This window comes from Cydia pomonella, chromosome 13, assembly GCF_033807575.1.
Source record: "Cydia pomonella isolate Wapato2018A chromosome 13, ilCydPomo1, whole genome shotgun sequence".
Classification (NCBI taxonomy): Eukaryota; Metazoa; Arthropoda; class Insecta; order Lepidoptera; family Tortricidae; genus Cydia; species Cydia pomonella.
The window spans coordinates 20120365-20140425 of NC_084715.1; the positions used below are offsets into that span (position 1 = coordinate 20120365).

Below are 20061 nucleotides of genomic sequence, written 5' to 3' on the forward strand. Positions count from 1 at the left end.
TTGATGTTGGCGCCCTCTGGTGCTTCCAGTGATCGTATAAGAGATCAATGGATATCGACGTGATAAAGCAACCATCACTTTTTATAACCACGCGATTGAAATAGACACGACAATTTCGGGCATCATCGTCATACAATACGCCAGACACACGCCACAACATTTCGATCTTCACCAATTAGAGGTTCGGCAGTCCTCAGCTGCGCGTTTCTCCAGAGGCGCGTTCCTGCTTGCCTCGGTGCGTATTTCCGGACCGATACTAGCTTCAAAGCAACATTAAACCTTCAAAAGATCGTTTTACCATCTTAAGCGACGCACTGCAACCCAACTGGGGTTCGAAACGATTCTTCTGCCCACCTGCCTTTTATATTATTAATAAAATAGGGACCACCTGAAGAAGGCGTCTAGAATAGTATAGATATTTTGTATGTCTGTGTAATATTGCGACGCCGAAGATTCCTGTTCCACCCACTCAACATACTCATAGTTGAAGTAACCTCATTTAAAAGTATAATCGCCACATATCTGCGGTAAGCGAGGAAACTTCCATACAAGTTCTAAAGGGTGTCAAAGTTAGGAAGTTGCAAGTGCAGGGTGTTATTATTGAGCGCGGACGAGTTAAACGTTAATTTTCACTTCTCATACTCGTGAAGTTGGTGTTCAAATCGTGTGTAAGCGGCATAAAGTTGCTGTGTGTGTTCTAGTGCATAAAGTCATTAATTACGATCCTGATTGGTTTAGCAATACAGTCTAAAACCTGTCATACAAACTGCTACTACTGCAGCCGGCGGCCAGAGTCCTCATTTCTTTAGTCTTGACTTGAATAAATACGGTAAAATAATCTTAAATATTTAACATTTCTGCATATTTTCTCGCAGTCAAAGTGTACAACAGAGAATATAACTCGGCCCTATATATCTTCTACTACGGTTCTCGTAGCATTGGATGTTTTAGCCTGTAACTTTCCTACGCTCTTTAAACTACGGGAATAGAAGATCAGTTTTTAACGTGAGAGATAAGTAAAAAATAAAGACACTTAATTACAAGTTAGCGTTTCTTGTCTTCGTTGTAAATGACTTTGATTGAAAATTGAATCCTTTCTCATTTTTCAAGGGTTTACTGGAAACTGATAAGCGACCATTATGGTATGGGTGCAAGTCCAGAGGTGCTAGATACACGCCTTTAAAACGTGTCCACTACCTACTTTATTTGAGAGCCCAAACTATGGCTTGAAGAGTGTCATCACATACCTACGTTGCAAACCCCGGACAAAAAGTTTATAAAACCAGAAAAAAGTTGTCAGTGAAACCTTGATTTTCCCCGGGTACCACGAAAAGGTAGATAAGTAGTAAGACATATATTATTTACATTGTAAATATATTTTTAAAGCACAAATTTTCTGCGTTTTAAACGGTCGCACTAGTCAGGGAACAAATGATCAAATTCCAAGTCTTTACCCATCACAGAATAATGGTTCTTCGGACATTTGAGAGGCGTGCGCTGAGACGAAGCCAAAACATAAAGGCCCTTTTGACGCTTTAATGAGTTATCAAGGGTATACCGAGCGGATGCTGCACTTGTCCGTGTCATGAGACGGAGGCAGCACCCGCTAGGGTGAAAGGACTATTGAGAGTTGATGGAATGGAATAAATACTGAAATCCGAAGTTTTTATTATTGAGTTGTCTCTGACACCGCATAAGTTCCCGGGTAGTTCGGACAGTTTGCAATCGTGGAATTGGGGCGGAAGCAGCTGCGGCGGGTCATGTGACGGTAACTTACTCTAGAAGTTGCTACAACTAGAATGCGAGGCTTTAAAATTTGATATGAAACGTAAAAGCGCGTACCCCGCGTGGAATTTTACATTTCCTAGCTATCGGGGACCTTTTGCTCTCCAGGGGGGAATTATTTCTTTTTAAGATTACAATGTAATGTTTACCGAGGTATTGGCTGTTGTATTAATAAATGTTGCTATGTACTGCTATGTTAATGTCACTATATGATTTTAGGATATTGCTGTAAATGCATTGACTTGTAAAGGAGGCTTACTTGCAGATTATTATTATTATTTTGAATGCCCGGTTGCGGTGGAAACTGGTGGACTCTGGTGTTCTGACGCGAAAACCTTTATTAAAAATCTGGGGCGGCGGTTAAGAGAGCGAGGTTTGGGTCCCCGTTCCGGCTCATACCTGGTCCAGCAAATATCATTGGCGGTACAACGCGGTAATGCGGCCAGTATTTTTGGAACTTTTGCGCCGGGTACGTGTCGTCTCGGGGATTAACGGGGAATCGTAGGTAGTTTTAGGTTTTTGGACAAAGCTTGTTGCGGATTTTATGTTGTACCTACATTAATGACGAAGCCTGTGGCGGATTTTTACTTATGTAGATTGGACGAAGTTTGTTGCGGATTCTGTTTTGTATCTATGCTTTTGACGAAGCCTGCGCTGTGGATGATTGTGTACATTGATTACTGTAACATCATGACAACAAATAAAATTAAAAAAATGTAGTTTTTTTTATGTTATTTTAGTAAGTAATTTGAAGATCGAACTTAGTAGAATTTTTGAATTCTTCGTGGTTCGACGAACGAACTAAGTGGAATTTAATAATTCAACGAGGAATTAAAGTAGATACCTGACGTTCGACATGTCGCACAAGCCTGTCGGACTAAGAGACCGAAGGGAACAAAACTTGGAGTAAAAAAAAGCTAAAGAGCTAAGCTAAGAGGAAAGCTATAAAATAAAATGGCGATAGCGTTAGCCTAAAGACGCGAGTTGGATTCGAATCCAGCCTCGGGCGCTGGGTGACTTGATTACTTTTTTCTTTGTTGGTACCTATACCATGTACAGTCAGCATCAAAAGAAGCGGATGAAACAACGCGCCAAAAGTATCTGATATTCAGGAGAAAATTTCTAAATGTAGATAAATCTCTAAAATGAACGTCCAAAAGCATATCTTTTACAGTCTAAATTAATGTACCTACATATATAACCATCACTTTTTATTACGCTGTTACAGAGTGGTAGATACCTTTGAACTCTTTGAAGCGTTCTTTGATCCGCTTCTTTAGATGCTGACTGTACTACTAACACTAATTTTCTGCTTTAAAAATAACAAATGAAATTATTTCATGAAAATAATAACATATTTATTAAAAAAGTCTTTCGTAGGAATAAAAAGTCAGTTTGTATGAAAATGTATGCACATAGTGACCTCTGCTAAAAATTTCATATCCACGTATGGACCTTACAATAAAACTGGACGATCCGTCTAGATCAGAACGTTGAAACCCAAAATATGACCTAGGTAGATGTCGCGTTGGATTCAGGTTCTTTTTGCAGGGTTCAGAGTATCTGTTACGTTGTATAGGGCCAATTACATCCACAAGCTAACGGGCCCGATGTTGGGCCCGACGTCCGGCCTGAGCAAGAGTCGTTTTCCGTTTATATATATATATGTACTTACATATAAACTAGCAACCCGCCCAAGCTCGGTTTCGCACGGGTTACACAAATAAATTATACACCTAAACCTTCCTCAAGAATTACTCTATTGATTACTGAAGCCGCCTGAAAATACGTTCAGTCGATTTAGAGTTTATCGCGACCATGCACACAGACAGACAGACGCGGCGGGGACTTTCTTTTATAGCCTTGCTTCTTAAATTATGTAAACTAAATAATCATTATATAGACTTAGCATTAGGAATAATAATGAATAGGTACCCGACATGTAAAATTGTATTATATCAATAAAGAATTGAATTGAATACTTGAAACAAACATGAAAGATATTTCGCCATAAGTGCATGCATAACATGAGCGGCACTTTAGCACTTCAAAATTCGTTTTATTTAAACCTATGGCCGTTTATGCTGTGAATAATTTGCACGAATGTTTCGAATAAATCAAATTGATATTATGTGCACTTATCTCTGGTGACTGTTCAACAGATATGAGATAAAAAACACTATTTGCTGGCATTTTGAACGAAAATGGCATGATTACCGACAATTTTATTCGAAGGTAATAGTGGTACAGTCAGCATCAATAGTAGCGGATGAAACAACGCGCCAAAAGTATCTGATATTCCGGATAACTTTTCCAAATATAGATAAATCACTAAAATTTACATTCAAAAGTATATCTTTACCGTCTTAATTATATTTATTACACATTTTACACATATAACTACCACATTTTGTTAAGCTGTTTCAGAATGGTAGATACTTTTGAAACCTTGTTTGATCTATAACTATGAGCGAACGTACAATACGTACGTGTAATTTGTAATGATCTAAAAATTCCGAAGGACGGAAAATGTTAATACAACTATTGCTTCAGGAGGTAGGACACGACTTGTATCGTCTTAGTGTTTGTCTAAGTACCTACCTACTTATAACATGTAGCTCATATCTGTACTATTGAATTAAAGATAGACAGTCATACAGGCAACTACTTAATTCTCTGCACATATTATTATTTGACGACCGGTTTGGCCTAGTGGGTAGTGACCCTGCCTACGAAGCTGATGGTCCCGGGTTCAAATCCTGGTAAGGGCATTTATTCGTGTGATGAGCATGGATATTTGTTCCTGAGTCATGGGTGTTTTCTATGTATTTAAGTATTTATAAATATTTATATATTATATATATCGTTGTCTAAGTACCCTCAACACAAGCCTTATTGAGCTTACTGTGGGACTTAGTCAATTTGTGTAATAATGTCGTATAATATTTATTTATTTTATTTATTTATTATTGGCAATGGCATATCCCGGTTTGACGGGTGCAATTTGGCTTGACGTTTAAAAAGTGCTAGGACAGGTAAAACTTAGTCGATTTCGATAAAATTATGACGTAAAACATACCTTTATGTAATTTTTAAATATGTATTGTAATTGATTTTACTATAAAATGAACCAAATTAATAAACTAGAATAAGTAGAGTCAGTGTCAGATGTCTGATATTTACCTAGTAGTTTATGCAAACCTATGGAGCTGCATAAAAACAAATAGTGGCTTTATTTCCCGGCGCGTGTAATATCGTCTTTGATAACACATAAGAAACTCCTTTATATACAGGTACTTCCGAAACTATTATAATAATCGTGAAAGCGCCCCCAGGGTAATCAAAGTCGGCTTGATCGAATTACTTATCGCCCCTTTCAAGGTGTGATTTTAGTCAAATTCGGGGAAACCACACGCTAAGCGTATTGACGTAATGGTACGGAACACTATTATGTGAAATTGAGCTTGGTAATTCTAGCTAATAGAGGCATAGGAAGATTTCTATTGATATTAATATTGGGTAGGATTGAGACATAAACTTTTTACTTTAACTGAGATCCTGTAATAAAAAACTATAACGGTTATAACAGGGGCGGATCCAGCTATATAGTCAGGTGGGCGTCGACAGTTTAGAAAAATATCTACTGTTTTTCTAGACCTAGCCCATGGGGCAAAGGCTTTTGTACCTTTTCAAGAAGCAAACTGTAGGTAGATTCGTAGGGATGCCAAACAATCGATGATGTCTCAAGCTTGCTTCTTACTAGTGCATCATAGAAAAGCCTGATGGCAACAGGATCGTTAAAGTGATACAGGTTACATCTAACGAAGCCCAGTCTTCGTTAGCAGCTGGCAGCAAGCGTCGAGATATGTTCTTGAAAATTAAGCCACGTATCGAAGACCACACCCAGATCTTTGATAAAGCACTCTCGGTTTATGGACTCGCACCCCAGCACATATTGTGCATGCAAGGGCATATGAGCACAGCTGAGAGTGCAGCCGCAACATTTAGCAGGGCTGAACAGCAGCTTGTTTTCGATGCTTCAGAGACGATGTCCCTTTGTAAAATAAACAAAGGACGTTCAAAATGACCCCTGTCGTGCGTATCTAATTAAAATCTTCCTTAAAACCCCTGTAGAAATTGAGTATCGATCTAGAATTTTAGTTAAACCTGTACATGCAGCATAATGCTATGCGATCAAATGCATACACTGCATCAACTTTAATACAGTGTTCTCTTTACTAACCCCGTTGGATCAAAATTTGCCTCGATTTTACATTACAATGAGACCAGCTTGCTGTGAGCTTTCACAGCGAGGTTCGAAAGTAGTTTGTTGGTCGGCTGGCAAACAGTAAGGTCTTTAGTTACTGGTGGAAAGTTAATACCCGAGTTTAGGACAAGAATAGATTTAAGGACAAACTAGACTCGGTACTTATAGTATTTTGTCAGTTGACGACGAGGTTGCTGGCGAAACTGTAAACCAATAGCAAAAATAACGTAGGTACAACACGCCTGGTCGAATTACTTGGTGGTTCTTGGTGGTAGGTTCCTCTGTACTTCTAAGAAATCGTGCATGTAAGTAAGTTAGAGTATACAAACAATGTTTAATTCAGTTAATTGTATCTTGTATTATTTTTATTTAATACGGGTCATATACGGATTTAAAAAAAAATTGTCACTCCTTACAAGAACAGTTTGAATCGTTGTAAAAAAATAAATGATCATTTTGCTCGAAAAATTGTTGCTAAATATTGTTTATTCAAGTAGGCTTAGCAAGCAAATCGCTGTATCTCTTAAGTAAGATTTTATAGGTAGGCCCTTTAAGTGTTAACTTACATGTATTGCTTTTTAAATTTGGGTGTATTGACTTGCAAATCATGAGAACTTCCGATATCACCCGCCCTTGTATCTCTATTGCATGCCTAAAACCAAACTGCTGGATCGACTTGTATCAAAGATAGCTAAAAATCACTAAAAATAAACTCGCTTTCACCTAAAAAAAAGCGCATCGAAATTGGTCCATCCGTTGGAAAGCTACGATGCCACAGACAGACAGATATTGGCGTCAAACACATAAAACCCCTCTTTTTACGGCGGGGGTTAAAAATATATGTTATCCGATATCGGATAGGACAACGTGAAATGTCTCTTATGGTCAGTAATTTGCACTGGTGTTGACGCGGTCCATGAATACTTGCATGTCTTTACATTTTGGTGCCTGTAAGCAGGATCAAACAGCTACGTAGTTGGGTACTTTGATTAAACCCACTCAAAGGAAAGGGTACTTAAAATGCTGTCTGGCCGCAAGAGTATAGGCAGCCTTATCGGAACTTTGTTGGAAGTAGAGTATAGGTAAAAGGTTATTGTGAAACCGCTTTTGTATGTACGTAGCAGAAGTGTTTGGATAAATACTCCATATTTTAAATTTGTAATATATGTAGCATAAGGATTTCAGACATTATTACGTGCGTCCTATAACATGGGCAAGGGCAGCATCCGCTCGGTGTAGCCCTTACATCTCATTAAAGTGTCAAAAGGGACTCTACGTTTTGGATTCGGCTCCGCTCATAACACCCAAATGTCGGGAACACCATTGTTCTGTGATACCCATCACCAAGACAACATTCTAAACCGTTTCTATATACAGATTTAAATAACGAACGTCCTTATTATACGTTTTCTTCACTGGATGGTATTGAGATAAAAGTATAGAAGTAAAACACAAAAGCAGTCCTGAAAGACCATAAAAGTTTAATATTCAGTTCTAGAACAATATATTTAAGCCAATTTTCTGAAAGTTACCTCCGCGTACACGATAACTAATACTACGGAACTTGAAACCACATTCAAACTCGGAGTTGATCACATACCAAGTTACGCTATTACTAGCCATTACCGCACACAACTGAGTTAGTGCTAACCATAGACATACGAATACAGAGACGTTTAAAGTAGTGCATAATATTTCGCAGTTTCGATATTCGAAAAAAAACCGGCCAAGTGCGAGTCGGACTCGCGCACCGAGGGTTCCGTACAAACATGTAGGTATATATTATTTTATGATGTAACTAAAAACTATTAATTAATTATTATTATAATTTTGTAGTTACTCGCAGGGAACACAATATTTTTGACTTTCAGAGCGATTACTTATTTCAAAAAGTAATTACTTATCTAAAAACGTTTTTAGCAACCTTAATTTTATTATAGACCTATCTAATGATGTGCCACATGTTTATTTTATTTGATTTTTTTTAACCTTTAGTTACGTGTATGGATAATCCTTTGATTGATTATTTATTTGTCAAAAATATAATTATTAATTTTTGTTACTAAACTAAGTAGCGGTTTACATAATAGACCTACGTTCCCCTTTAAATATATCATACAGTTTCTGAGTATGGTTATGGCATACGGACAGACAGACAGACAGACGGACATGATGAAACTATAAGGGTTTCGTTTTTGCCATTTTGGCTACGGAACCCTAAAAATGATCCTTACTATATGCACTTAAGCAGTATACGTATGTAGATTATGTAGGTACAATTTAAGTAAATAAATTTTGCGCATTGTGACATATAATTTTCCAATACACATACGATACATTCTTATCAAATTATTTCACATGTATAGCACAAACCTAAATCTCGGCCATCTAAAGAATCCCGGCCATCCAATCTCAAGAAAACTGCTCTCACGTGTTCACTGGAATATCGGAGCTCTGATTCCTATTACTGAGGACTTTTCTTGCCTTGACCACCTGGACCAAAGAGCGTGTAATATTTATTTTCTCAAACTTGCTATGAAATGATGACATAACTTACTTCAAATTAGGTCCGGAAATACTACATATCAGGTGCGATGAGTGAAGATGATATGTAAAGGAATTTCATACTGCCTTACACACCTAGGACTGTAAAGCAACCTTCTTTTGTTTTTGAACGTCAAATTGTGACACAACGTCTTGGTATCCAACCATCAGCTTCAGTTAGCTTGGTACGGTGATTTGTTGTGCATATTCGCTGCTAAGCAACGGCGGTGGCGCATCGCGCTGACGTGCGGACTTATGGGTTGTACACCGCTGGTAGAGTGGCGGGCCGAGTAGGTCGCCACAAAACAAATTGACTACAATTTTTTGTTTTAATTGCAAGTTTGAGAAAACCACTATACATATCTCGGCGAGAAACGGGGTTGCCGGCCGCGTATCTCTATCCGGCTTCGCTACGCTCAGCCGTATATATCTACTTGGCCTGCAACCCTACGTTTCCCGGCCTCTATAGTAATGTACTATTTCAACACACCAACTGGTAAAGGCCCTCTTGTTTGTTCAAAAAAGAATGAGAAAGTTGCATTTTATGCACACGTCGGGCAAAGTAATCAGATTTGAGTTGTTTCCTTATGTTAGCTAGTAGAATTGACTTTTAAATGATGATTTTGCATAATGGTTTTTTTATTACGTTAATTTGGATTTGATTTAATTAGGTTTTTTGGTATTTCATAGTTAGTAGTTTCCTCGCGTTGGTGTGGTGAAAAATTTTGTGTTTCACTCGGAGGCAAAGTTTGTTTAACCCTCGTGCCTTGAAACCCTCGCAGAGCTCAAGATGCCACTTCTCAAACCACTCACTACACTCGTGGTTCAATTTTGAAATATTTCGCTTGATAGAGTATTAATATTAGCACGAGCGGTTAAACAACAACTTTGCCCCTTGTAAAAAAAACGATTTCATCATACTTGCTCGAAAAGGTCTTATTTCATGCAGGTGTACTGAAGACAAATGCCTATATTGTTCCCGCGGGAGTTATGGATTGTGAAAGAACTGGCCAAAAGCATGCCGGGCTATGCTCAGTGTACGGTTCCGTAGTTACCCGTCTGTCAAAATTTGCCCAAACTTAAAACCGGCCAAGTGCGAGTCGGTCTTGCCCACCGAGGGTTGCGTAGGTACTCTATAATATACATTATATATATTGGTAATTCGACCTACTAAAAGGGGTTATTTTAGAGCTCATTTATGTACATGTACTTAAATCGTTTATATTAAGTCAATATTCATTTGACATACTTAATTAGTAAATCTTATAAATTATTATAACACTAAATCAAAACTATTAAATATTAGTATACCCAAACGAACAAGCAAAAATATGATTGCAAGTCAACAAGGGGTCTAAATCCATTGGTTTTTAAGTTCTTTGAGTTAACTCTGTTAACCGTTAGGAAACTCTCCTGAAAGTTTGCGTGCTACGTAGGTACAAAATGCAGGTAGAAAATTGAGCTGAGATTTTACTCTTTCAAGCCACGAGTAGGTATTAAAGTAGTATTCTTGTTACTTATACACAGTATTTATCTAGTCACCTGTAATAATTTACGGGGTGAATATATAGGCCATTCTGAGCAACTTTTACTATAGGACCAACCCCGAAATATCTGTTTCATACATTTTGGCTGGCTGACCTTGACATTTACTGAGTACATTTTTTTTCGCGATTTTGGGATTGATCCCATAGTAAAAATTGCTCAATATGACCCATATATTCAGCCCGTAAATTATTGCAGGTGACTAAATAAACACCCGTACAATTTACCTGCAGATGAAAAGATGCCATGCGCATCGCATATGCGCTGTTTACGTGGTATAATATTTTATTTTTTATTTTATTTCTTGGGAAAACTTACAGCTAATGTAACAAAATAGGTTTCGAAATAAAAACAGTAAGCCAATTACAAGTCCACAGGTAGAATCTGCGTAAAGTACATGACGTGCGGAATTGCAGAATTAATAATAACTATTATGCTTATAATTATGTTGCTTGACAGTGAGACTGAGTTAAACATTTAACGAGAAGACCAATATTTGGTATTATAATGTTAAAAGTTATTTACATAAACACAAACGTCCAGAAGACTTAGAGTATCTAATTATATGAAGTTTTCCGTTGTAATCCTAGTCCGTCTATGCGTAAGTGGGCCTTATTAACGCATTCACTGCCAACGTTTTCGTAGCGCTATACGCGTAGCCGATTCTATCGTTTTCCCGCTTTCTAGAGGAAAGCGACTATGAACAGAGCGCCCGCCGAGCGGGTTCCCGCACACTCAATGTGTTAAAATTCGGCGTTGCGGCGTGTGCCATGCCGTGACACCAAGTTGAGTGGGCATTTAGCGAAACTCTTTATTTTGTTTAATTATTACGAGTATACCTAGTTTGTTTGTGTGTGTGTTATGGCAGCCGCCACCTGGAAAAGCACCATCGAAACAGACCTTAAAGCTAATAATGTAGATGCAGTGACAACACAAAATAGATTGTTGTGGCGAAAACATACGAGGAGGGCTGACCCCAAGTGATATGGGAACATAGCCAGGAGAAAGAAGAAGAAGAAGAGTTTGTTATGTACTTGTGCTAGTGAAGTTTTTTTAACATTGAATCGATTCGATTTCGATACAATATTCATAAGATATTACAAATATCGCTAAAACGTACAGTATTCAATATTTTTCGTATTCAAAAACTATACATACATACCCAAGTATATAACTACATATAAATTATAGACCAACCTTGAAAGCCATTTAATTAAAATAAAAATAAAATAAAAAAATAAAATAAAATAACTTTATTTAGCTACATGATAGCTCACAACTGCTTACAAGTAATAAATGATACAAGGTGAACTTACCATTGTAAACAATTTATAAACAAGTTTTAAGGTAAATGCAATGAAACATTGAGTAAGCGTCATCTGATCCCCGTACTAGTAAAAACTGTATCACGGTGGATCAGGATTCCCCTTGTCGTTGTTTAAATTAATGTGTAATTATTATAACTATTTAATATTAATATAACATGACTTTTCTTATCGTTTCATATTGTATAATTTACAAAACAAACGATGTAACTTACCTTTTAAATAATAAAAACCTTTGGAAGGCAAAATATAAATAGGAAGTGGGTAATGAATTTCCTTAAAGTCCCTAGTAGGGTGGGAAAATTTCGGTAAATACTTTCGAGATCGAATTTGGTAGTTACTTAATATAAAGTAAAAATATCTAATAGATTTTTTTCTTATTCTAGCGAGTAATTTGATAGGTCATTACGGAGGCGGCGCTAGCGCTAGGCTTGGGCGACGTGGGCCACCGCCTACGGCCTCGCGGTCCGAGGGGCCTCGCGCCTAAAATAAGTATATCGGACACCACGTAAAAATGTTCGTTATTTCTTGCGCCACCAGAAGGCCTCTCTAAATGTAACTTGCCCACATTAAATTTTGGTCTTGCCCCACTACTGAGTATGATATAAGATGTACGCGTGTTTTCTTTTTTCAAATTCCGTTAACTGCGGGGTATGGCTAAATAGGTACATTTTAGGAAATTGAATGGCATAGTTAATTTTTTTTCGTTAAAAGTTATGAATAGTGTTGTTTTATAACACGATTATATTTAAATCCACAAATAATTGATAACTATGACATTTCGAATATCGATCGTCCGAGATCCGTGAGTACTTGCTTTTAGTAGTGAATGTAAAAAATAATAATAAAAATAAATCAAAGATTATCTCCTAAATGGAGTTAATTTGAATAGCTATTTCTGACAGTATTGAATGATTCACGGTTAGTTTCTTTGCTGGTCGATTTACATCTAACGGTTTCTATGAGAAAGTTATTTAACTTAAGCTCAGGAATGCACTCTTGCAATTAATGGATTTAAAAAAAACACCGTGTTTAAGGGGTTAAATAAGGAAAAATCTCTCTGTTTGTAAGTGAATTAAAGAGAGGTATTAATGTACATAGATGTTATTCATAAATCATGACTTTTTAAACAGTTTTTACTGTTTCTAAGCACAATTGTCGTTGTTAATTCTGAGTTGGCTTGATTCAATTGAGGGAGTTAGAACTTTAACTGAATTATTCCAATCGATTTTGAAAAAATCAAATCGCAGATCAGTTCAGATTTACCAGAGGGAATCGCCTCGAATGTCCGATAGTTTTCATCTTATTATAATATGTTGTAATATAACTTAGATGTATGACTGTATCATAATTAAAACCTGACTAAACTACTATTGTGCCAATACTTAGGTAATTATAAGATTTATAAAAACTGGATCTGTAAATATTATAATATATAGATATGCATGTTAGTAATCATTTTAAGTAGGTAACTTAATGAAATAGAAATGTTACCTACGCCGATAGAGGGAAAATATGACGTTCTTATTCTAATTTGACCATCTTTGTGCCAAAATCTAAGAAATAAACATTTGTATTTTGTGTCTTTTATGTTTATCCAAATTACACTGAGTGACTTTTACTTGACTCGTTTTGCCGGGTTTTGAGTGTCGCAACACTATCTACAACTCGTTAATTGCCTCGAAGGCCCATAAGATCCAATCTAATTATAATGTTTCTTGTGCCCCGATCCAACGACACCCGAACGGAAATTAAACTCGGCCAGCAGATTTTCCTTTACCTTTCATCTGTTTTCTTTCTTTACTTTCATCGTTTTATTGAAAATAAAATGTTTTCTTGACTGCATTCTAGCCTAGTTATAAAGCGTGTATTTTTGATACGACCACGTAATCACAGGGCAGTTATTAAAACACTTTCATAGGTTTTATAAAAAATAGACGACTTTTATTTTTCATACAAAATAATTCAGCAAGCAATGTATCACTACTTTGTTTTAACTCAAAACGTCTCATTAATGACGCGACGTCCCAACTGTCACAAGTCATAAGTGATCATGATGTACGAAATACATTGCCGCTCGTAAAAAAAAACAAAAATTTATTATGCTCTGGTAGTGAAGACTAAATTATAAAAATCTTTCAGAATTGTTTTATAGCACTAAACATATTCGCTATTAGTGCAAGCGAAATATAAAGAAAGTAAGTTACGCAGACGTTAATAGCGAGCCAGTGTCAAACTCGTGGTAGCCGTATTCTAATCATGAAGTTATTAATTACCTCACCTTACTATCAATCCTGGCCGCGTAGCCATTGTGCATATCGTTCACGCTCCGTGGCTAACGAATCGCAACTGTCACAGTCGCGCTAATATGGAAGAGTGATAGAGAGAGATAGCTACGATAAGCTACCGAGCGTGAACGATTGTAAAGTTGGCTACGCGGCCTGGTATGTATTAATAATTAACATTAAGTTCGCCTCTTGTAGAATAAACTTCTTTTAATGTAATGAAGATTAAATAACTTGTTCAAGCTACCAATTTTTGCAATATTATGAAAATACGTTATAATTTTCTTTTCAGAATTTAGACTCGTCTTCCCAACTGGCGAGGGCATGGCGGTATCGTATCCAATGAAACTTCCAAGTCGAAGAGAACACAGTGCCGCTAGAGAACTCACACTAAGCCGGAGGGATAAGTGCGAGGCAAAGCTGCGGTTAGCTCGACGGAGTGTGCTTGGGGCCTTTACTACAGCCCTTGTTGGAGACAAACGGTAAGTTTACATCCTAATATCTAACTATCTAGTAGAAAGAAACAGCTAGGGAACTCACCCTAAGCCGGAGGGATAAGTGCGAGGCGAAGCTGCGGTTAGGTCGACGGAGTGTGTTTGGGGCCTTTACTACAGCCCTTGTTGGAGACAAACGGTAAGTTCATATGCTAATATGTAACTATCTAGTAGATGGGAGCCGTTAGAGAACTCACACTAAGCCGGAGGGATAAGTGTGAGGCGAAGCTGCGGTTAGCTCTACGGATTGTGCTTTACTACAGCTCTTGAAGGTGACAAACGGTAAGTTTACATGCTAATGTGTAACTATCTAGTAGAAAGAAACCGAAGGGATAAGTGCGAGGCGAAGCTGCGGTTGCCTCGGTGGATTGTGCTTGGAACCTTTGCTGCAACTCTTGTAGAGGACAAACGGTCATTTTAGAAGGTAAAGAAGAACATTTATTATTCAGGTATTTGTAATATGGGCCTTGTTGCCTGAATTAATTTTAAATAAATAAAAATAAATAAAATGCAGTGGAAAAATTGCCCCGGTGTGCCCCGGTGAATTGTGTAACATAGTTAGCCCTATACTTTATAAAAGTTTGGCTCCACTAACCGTATCCGGTACAGAATTTCTTTCAATACAATAGAAAAAATTCGATTAGGATTATTGGCACACGAGTGGATTTAATTGAAATCTTGGCTAGCCCGGTTACATGTTTCTCTATTTCTGACAATTTGTCTGGCTTCGAGTTACTTAACTAGGAATAGACTAGTTTACTTTTTTGATAAAACATCTAGGGGTTTCTATGATTTCAGGATTATATTTATTCTACCTGTGGAAACTTGTAATTGGCTTACTGTTTTTATTACTCTACCTATTTTGTTACTCTAGCTGAAAGATTTCCTGAGAAATAAAATTATATAACCATATTTGCTCTTTCATACTTTTGCCTGTTTGCAGTCTAGGAGAATGTATTTTGTTGTTTATTCTTCTTCCATGCACGCTCTGCACATGGGGCTGTCTGTTTTACCAATATTGTGTAGGTGTTTGTTTAGTGTGTCTAGGTGTTTCCAGTAGTATTTTGGTGAGCTTATAGTTCACCTACGCTTATCATGGTATCTCGATGACTGTTGCTACAATAGAAAGATATTAGCGATTTGAAAATTAATATCTTTTGAATTTTCGAGAGAACTTTAAACACGAATTTAATGTTTTTAATATTTACTCATAAGCGATACCTAATCCGAAGATCTATAGTCAAGAGTACTTGTCCTGCCACCCAATAAGTCATAGTCATAACTAAATCAGAACCCTAAACCAGGCCATATTTCACTAGCGGATGAGGGTTGCCTCGTTAACAGACTTATTAAATTATTACTGCCCGGCCGGCAATCTCCCAGGAATTTTACTTTGCGGCCGGCCTTTGTGATTGAAATAAATCCCTCCCGCAAATACTTTTGCCAGCCTAGCACTATAAGTTTGGGGGTAGTGGTATAGTTGAGGAAATTGGGAATCGCATACTTTGAACTGGATGAATTGAAGGTTGGTAAGGTAAGTCGCACTACAATTTAAATTATAAACTGGAGAAACCATTATTTTATACTACGTTGATGGCAAAAATGCATACGGCCCGCCTAAGCAGCCCCCGCAGCCTTATGTACGCCTGCAACTCCAGAGGAGTTAGATGCTCGTTGCCGACCCTAACCCCCTCTGAGCTCTGGCAACCTTAGTCACCGGTAGGAACTCAACACTATGAGTAGGGTCTAGTGTTATTTGGCTGCGGTTTTCTGTAAGGTGGAGGTACTTCCCCAGTTGGGCTCTGCTCTAGATCTGGAATGACATGAAAAATATTCTGTATGTATTGTAGTGTATAATATTCTGTATGTAAAGCGGGTGGTGGCCGAGTGGATATGACGTCCGACTTTCGATCCGGAGGTCGCGGGTTCAAATCCTGGCTCGTACCAATGAGTTTTTCGGAACTTATGTACGAAATATCATTTGATATTTACCACTAGATTTTCGGTGAAGGAAAACATCGTGAGGAAACCTGCATACATCTGCGAAGAAATTCAAAGGTGTATGTGAAGTCCCCAATCCGCATTGGGCTAGCGTGGGGACTATAGCCCGAGCCTTCTCGCGCATGAGAGGAGGCCTGTGCCCAGCAGTGGAATGTATATAGGCTGAATTATTATTATATGTATTGTAGTCATTAAAAAAAACGGGTCAATTGTCTAAGTATGACTTCAATATATTTGTCTTCAGGGGCTCTCACTAAATACGATTTGTAAGCTTTATTGAGTGAGCTAATATCAAACGTAATAGTATACTAGCACATGCTTTCAATACATGCTGACGTAGATTAATTAGCTCGTTGAATGCCATATTGTGAACACTGATCGCATTTCTGTCGCGCTAAGCATGTTATCAAGCTTATTATGGTTGCAATTATCGGGCATTTGATAAAACATATTGACATCTTTTTGACACGTATTAGTGATATACTAGTACTATACAATATTCGTATTTGGGTCTATTTCTATTTTGGTGTCGATTTTTGTTCGTTCGTTCATTTAAAGAGTACGAGATTGTGGGCGGAACCAACACGAAATCTTAATTTGGGACAAAAAAATGTTATTTTTAGTTGAGTTACGAAAATGCTTTACGTTTTGGTAACTGGTTTTGGTAAATTGCACTTAGTGGGTTCATGAAATAATACGATCAGAGAGCCACTATAGTATATATTTATATTATATTTTATGCCATGTAAGCAATCTAAAGGTACTGTTACACATGCTCTGCAATAGCATGCTAGTAAGCGTGCTTTTTGAGCATGCTTACGAACTGTTTACATTTGTTATTTTCACTAAAAAGCTTGCTTAAAAGTAGCACGACCTAAACATACATGCTAGTAGGTAGGATTTGCTCAATAGTAGCATGCTTTCATGCTAGTAACTAGTAACTAGCATGTATAACAGTATCTTACGGGTCCTTCATAAAACCTTGCATTACGTTAGCCGAAATAAACAATATTCCTAAATATACGGATGCCTATTAGGTGCTAATTATGTAACCCAGAGCCCAAGTCCCGCAATATATTATTAGCAAGGAATTGCCTTTCCAATACAGACTAATATACAAAACCTAAACCCCAATATAACTAGACCCCGTGCCTTATAAGTACTATACGCAAAACGGGACCAACTATGTTTCAGTCTTTAACGTCCGGGGCCTACCGCGAACCACATCGTTTCCTCTATTTAGCTCTCTTTCGTTTGAATATGAAAGAGTAATAGAGAGGCAGATAACGAAATTTCGATTTTCGCGGTAGGTACATAGTAATTCAGGTTTTTGCAATTTGACCACTAATTAGTTAGGTCATGTAGGTACCTACGCTCGATTACCAACAGTGATCAGAAACAGCTTACGACCAATATTGTATACTTACCTTGTTTTTATATGGTTATGTTAGTGTGTTATTTGCTAACATTTTGTTGCGATTTCATACCTGATTGTGTGATTGATGGATCGTCATTGTTTTTCCGACGGGGCTGTGTTCACGTTAACTTTTATTGCAATTTGATTCTTACGCGTTGGTGATTGAGTAGTCTTTAGGATGTTCTGCTGGTGTTATTGGTAATATGGCTTATTGTTTCCGAGTTGGGATGAAAATGAATTGTTGGAATGGATATTTTCGAGTATTTGTCAAAAGAAGCCAAAGTTTTGACGTATGGTTCATAATAACATTTTAATTCGGATTTTCTGGCATAGGTATACTTATATTTAGGCACGAGAGTTGAGGTTAATGATTACTTGATTAGACACACACTACTACATAGAGTATTCATTGCAAAAAGGAACGAATGATTGATTGTGATTTAGGAGCACGATTTGAACAGGTCAATTCGAACGTGTACTGACCTCAAACCGATATCATATATCTGACATCAAACCCATATTGATATCATATCAGTTACCTACTTGTCATTCGCGCGTTCCTTCCGTTCAGACCTCCGCCCAAGTACATACTTAATATTAGAGCTACTAACTGACGGCATGATTCTAATTTTACTAAACGCTAAAAAAATAATCTGGATACGATGTGAATCGGATCGGTCAGTTTTTTGACACTGACAGATCCGATCCATATCGTTCAAATAATAAATAATAAAATAATGCGTACGTTCGAATTGGCATGTTAAGCTGGCTCTTCAAGTTGCTGTCACTGTGGAAAAAAAAGGTTATTAGGCTACGGAGACTGCTTACCATCAGGCAGGCCGTATGCTTGTTTGCCACCGACGTAGTATAAAAAAAAAATTTAAGGCCCGGGTCCGCGCCGGAGCTTCCGGCGCTTACTTCTCTATGACAGATGGCCGGTGATCACGTGGTGCTTTCCATAGAAACCGAAGTGCCCGGACCTGGGCCGGTCGAACGTGAGTCATCCTTTATCCTTTACGGCGCAACGTTTAAAAGAAGTCTTTGCATATGTAAAGTACAGTAACTTGTATAATAAAGCAATTTAACTTACGCCACAGCCATTAAAGTTTAAAATGCACATACAAGTATTTCAACCTAGGTATTCAGACTATTCAGAGACAGCCTAGGGCTTTAGAGATGCCACGGCATTATTAAATCAACAAATGTAGATATCTACTGACGGGTTGAGGTCACAGATTGCGTGGTAAGTCACGGATTACGTGATAAGCCACTGATTACGTGATACACAAAAAATTGCCCTTATCGGGATTCGAACCGACTATGCAACGAGACCTATTCTCTGTCCTTTTCTGTCCAGTTAACGGCGCGTTAGTTCAGGTATTTTTTTAATTTTTCGCTCCAGTGGTACTAAGATACCTTGGTTGGATACAAAATGACACACAAAACAATGTAGTTATTATGACGTTTACTTGACACTTGCACCGCCTGGGCTATCAAAATCGCTGCCAACTTATCTTGGTCTGACTATAAATCTACGTGGTATATAGTCCTCCCCATCGATTTCAATGACGGCGACCTCAGCAATTACGGCTTACACCGATTATGGGCCCTAATATGGCTGGCCAGGCCGATCTTGGTCTTACAGACTCTTTTGCAGGTGTTACAATACTTATAATTGGCCAGACGCGTTGCATGTATACGTGTAAGAGGGTCTCTTTGCGTTGTTGGCGTTTGGTATCTAAGGCACTGAGGCGGTTTTCTTCAAACGATTTGATATGGTTAGAAATGGTAGACCGCCAAGATGATCTGTCTGTAGCAAGCTCCTCCCAGCGTTCAGGGTTGATGTTGCAAGCGTTCAGGTGTCGTTTGAGCACGTCCTTGTAACGCAGATGCTGACCGCCGTGCTTGCGTTTCCCTTCCACCAATTCAAAGTAGAATACGGTTTTTTATAATCTGCACTTGAAACTATACAGTGTGTATTTTTGATATAACCTCAAACTTAAACTAGGCGTAGGTTTTAGTGCTATAAAACAATTCTGAAAGATTTTTTTAGGTTAGTCTTTACTACCAGAGCATAATAAATTTTTGTTTTTTTTTCGAGCGGCAATGTATTTCGTACATCATGATCACTTGTGACAGTTGTGACGTCGCGTCATTAATGAGACGTTTTGAATTAAAATAAAGTAGTGATACATTGCTTGCTGAATTATTTCGTATGAAAAAATAAAAGTCGTCCATTTTTTATAAAACCTATGAAAGTGTATTAATTACAGCCTAAACTAACTGCTCTTTGATTATGTGGTCGTATCAAAAATACACGCTGTATAGTAACTTACACCGCCGGGCCTCTGCATTTAAACACAACATCGCAGCGTGCTTATGAAAAGATTCCCGCTTT

The 20061-nt window shown here is 37.7% G+C and overlaps 1 protein-coding gene across 1 annotated transcript in view; it reads left to right on the forward strand.

The window, feature by feature from the left end:
* LOC133524586 (uncharacterized) overlaps window positions 1–20061 on the forward strand; it is a 77094-nt gene that overhangs the window by 33579 nt on the left and 23454 nt on the right. Inside the window, exon 14 of the mRNA XM_061860681.1 lies at window positions 14044–14233. Within this exon, the coding sequence (XP_061716665.1) occupies window positions 14044–14233 (190 nt within the window). The remainder of the gene's footprint in view (window positions 1–14043; window positions 14234–20061) is intronic.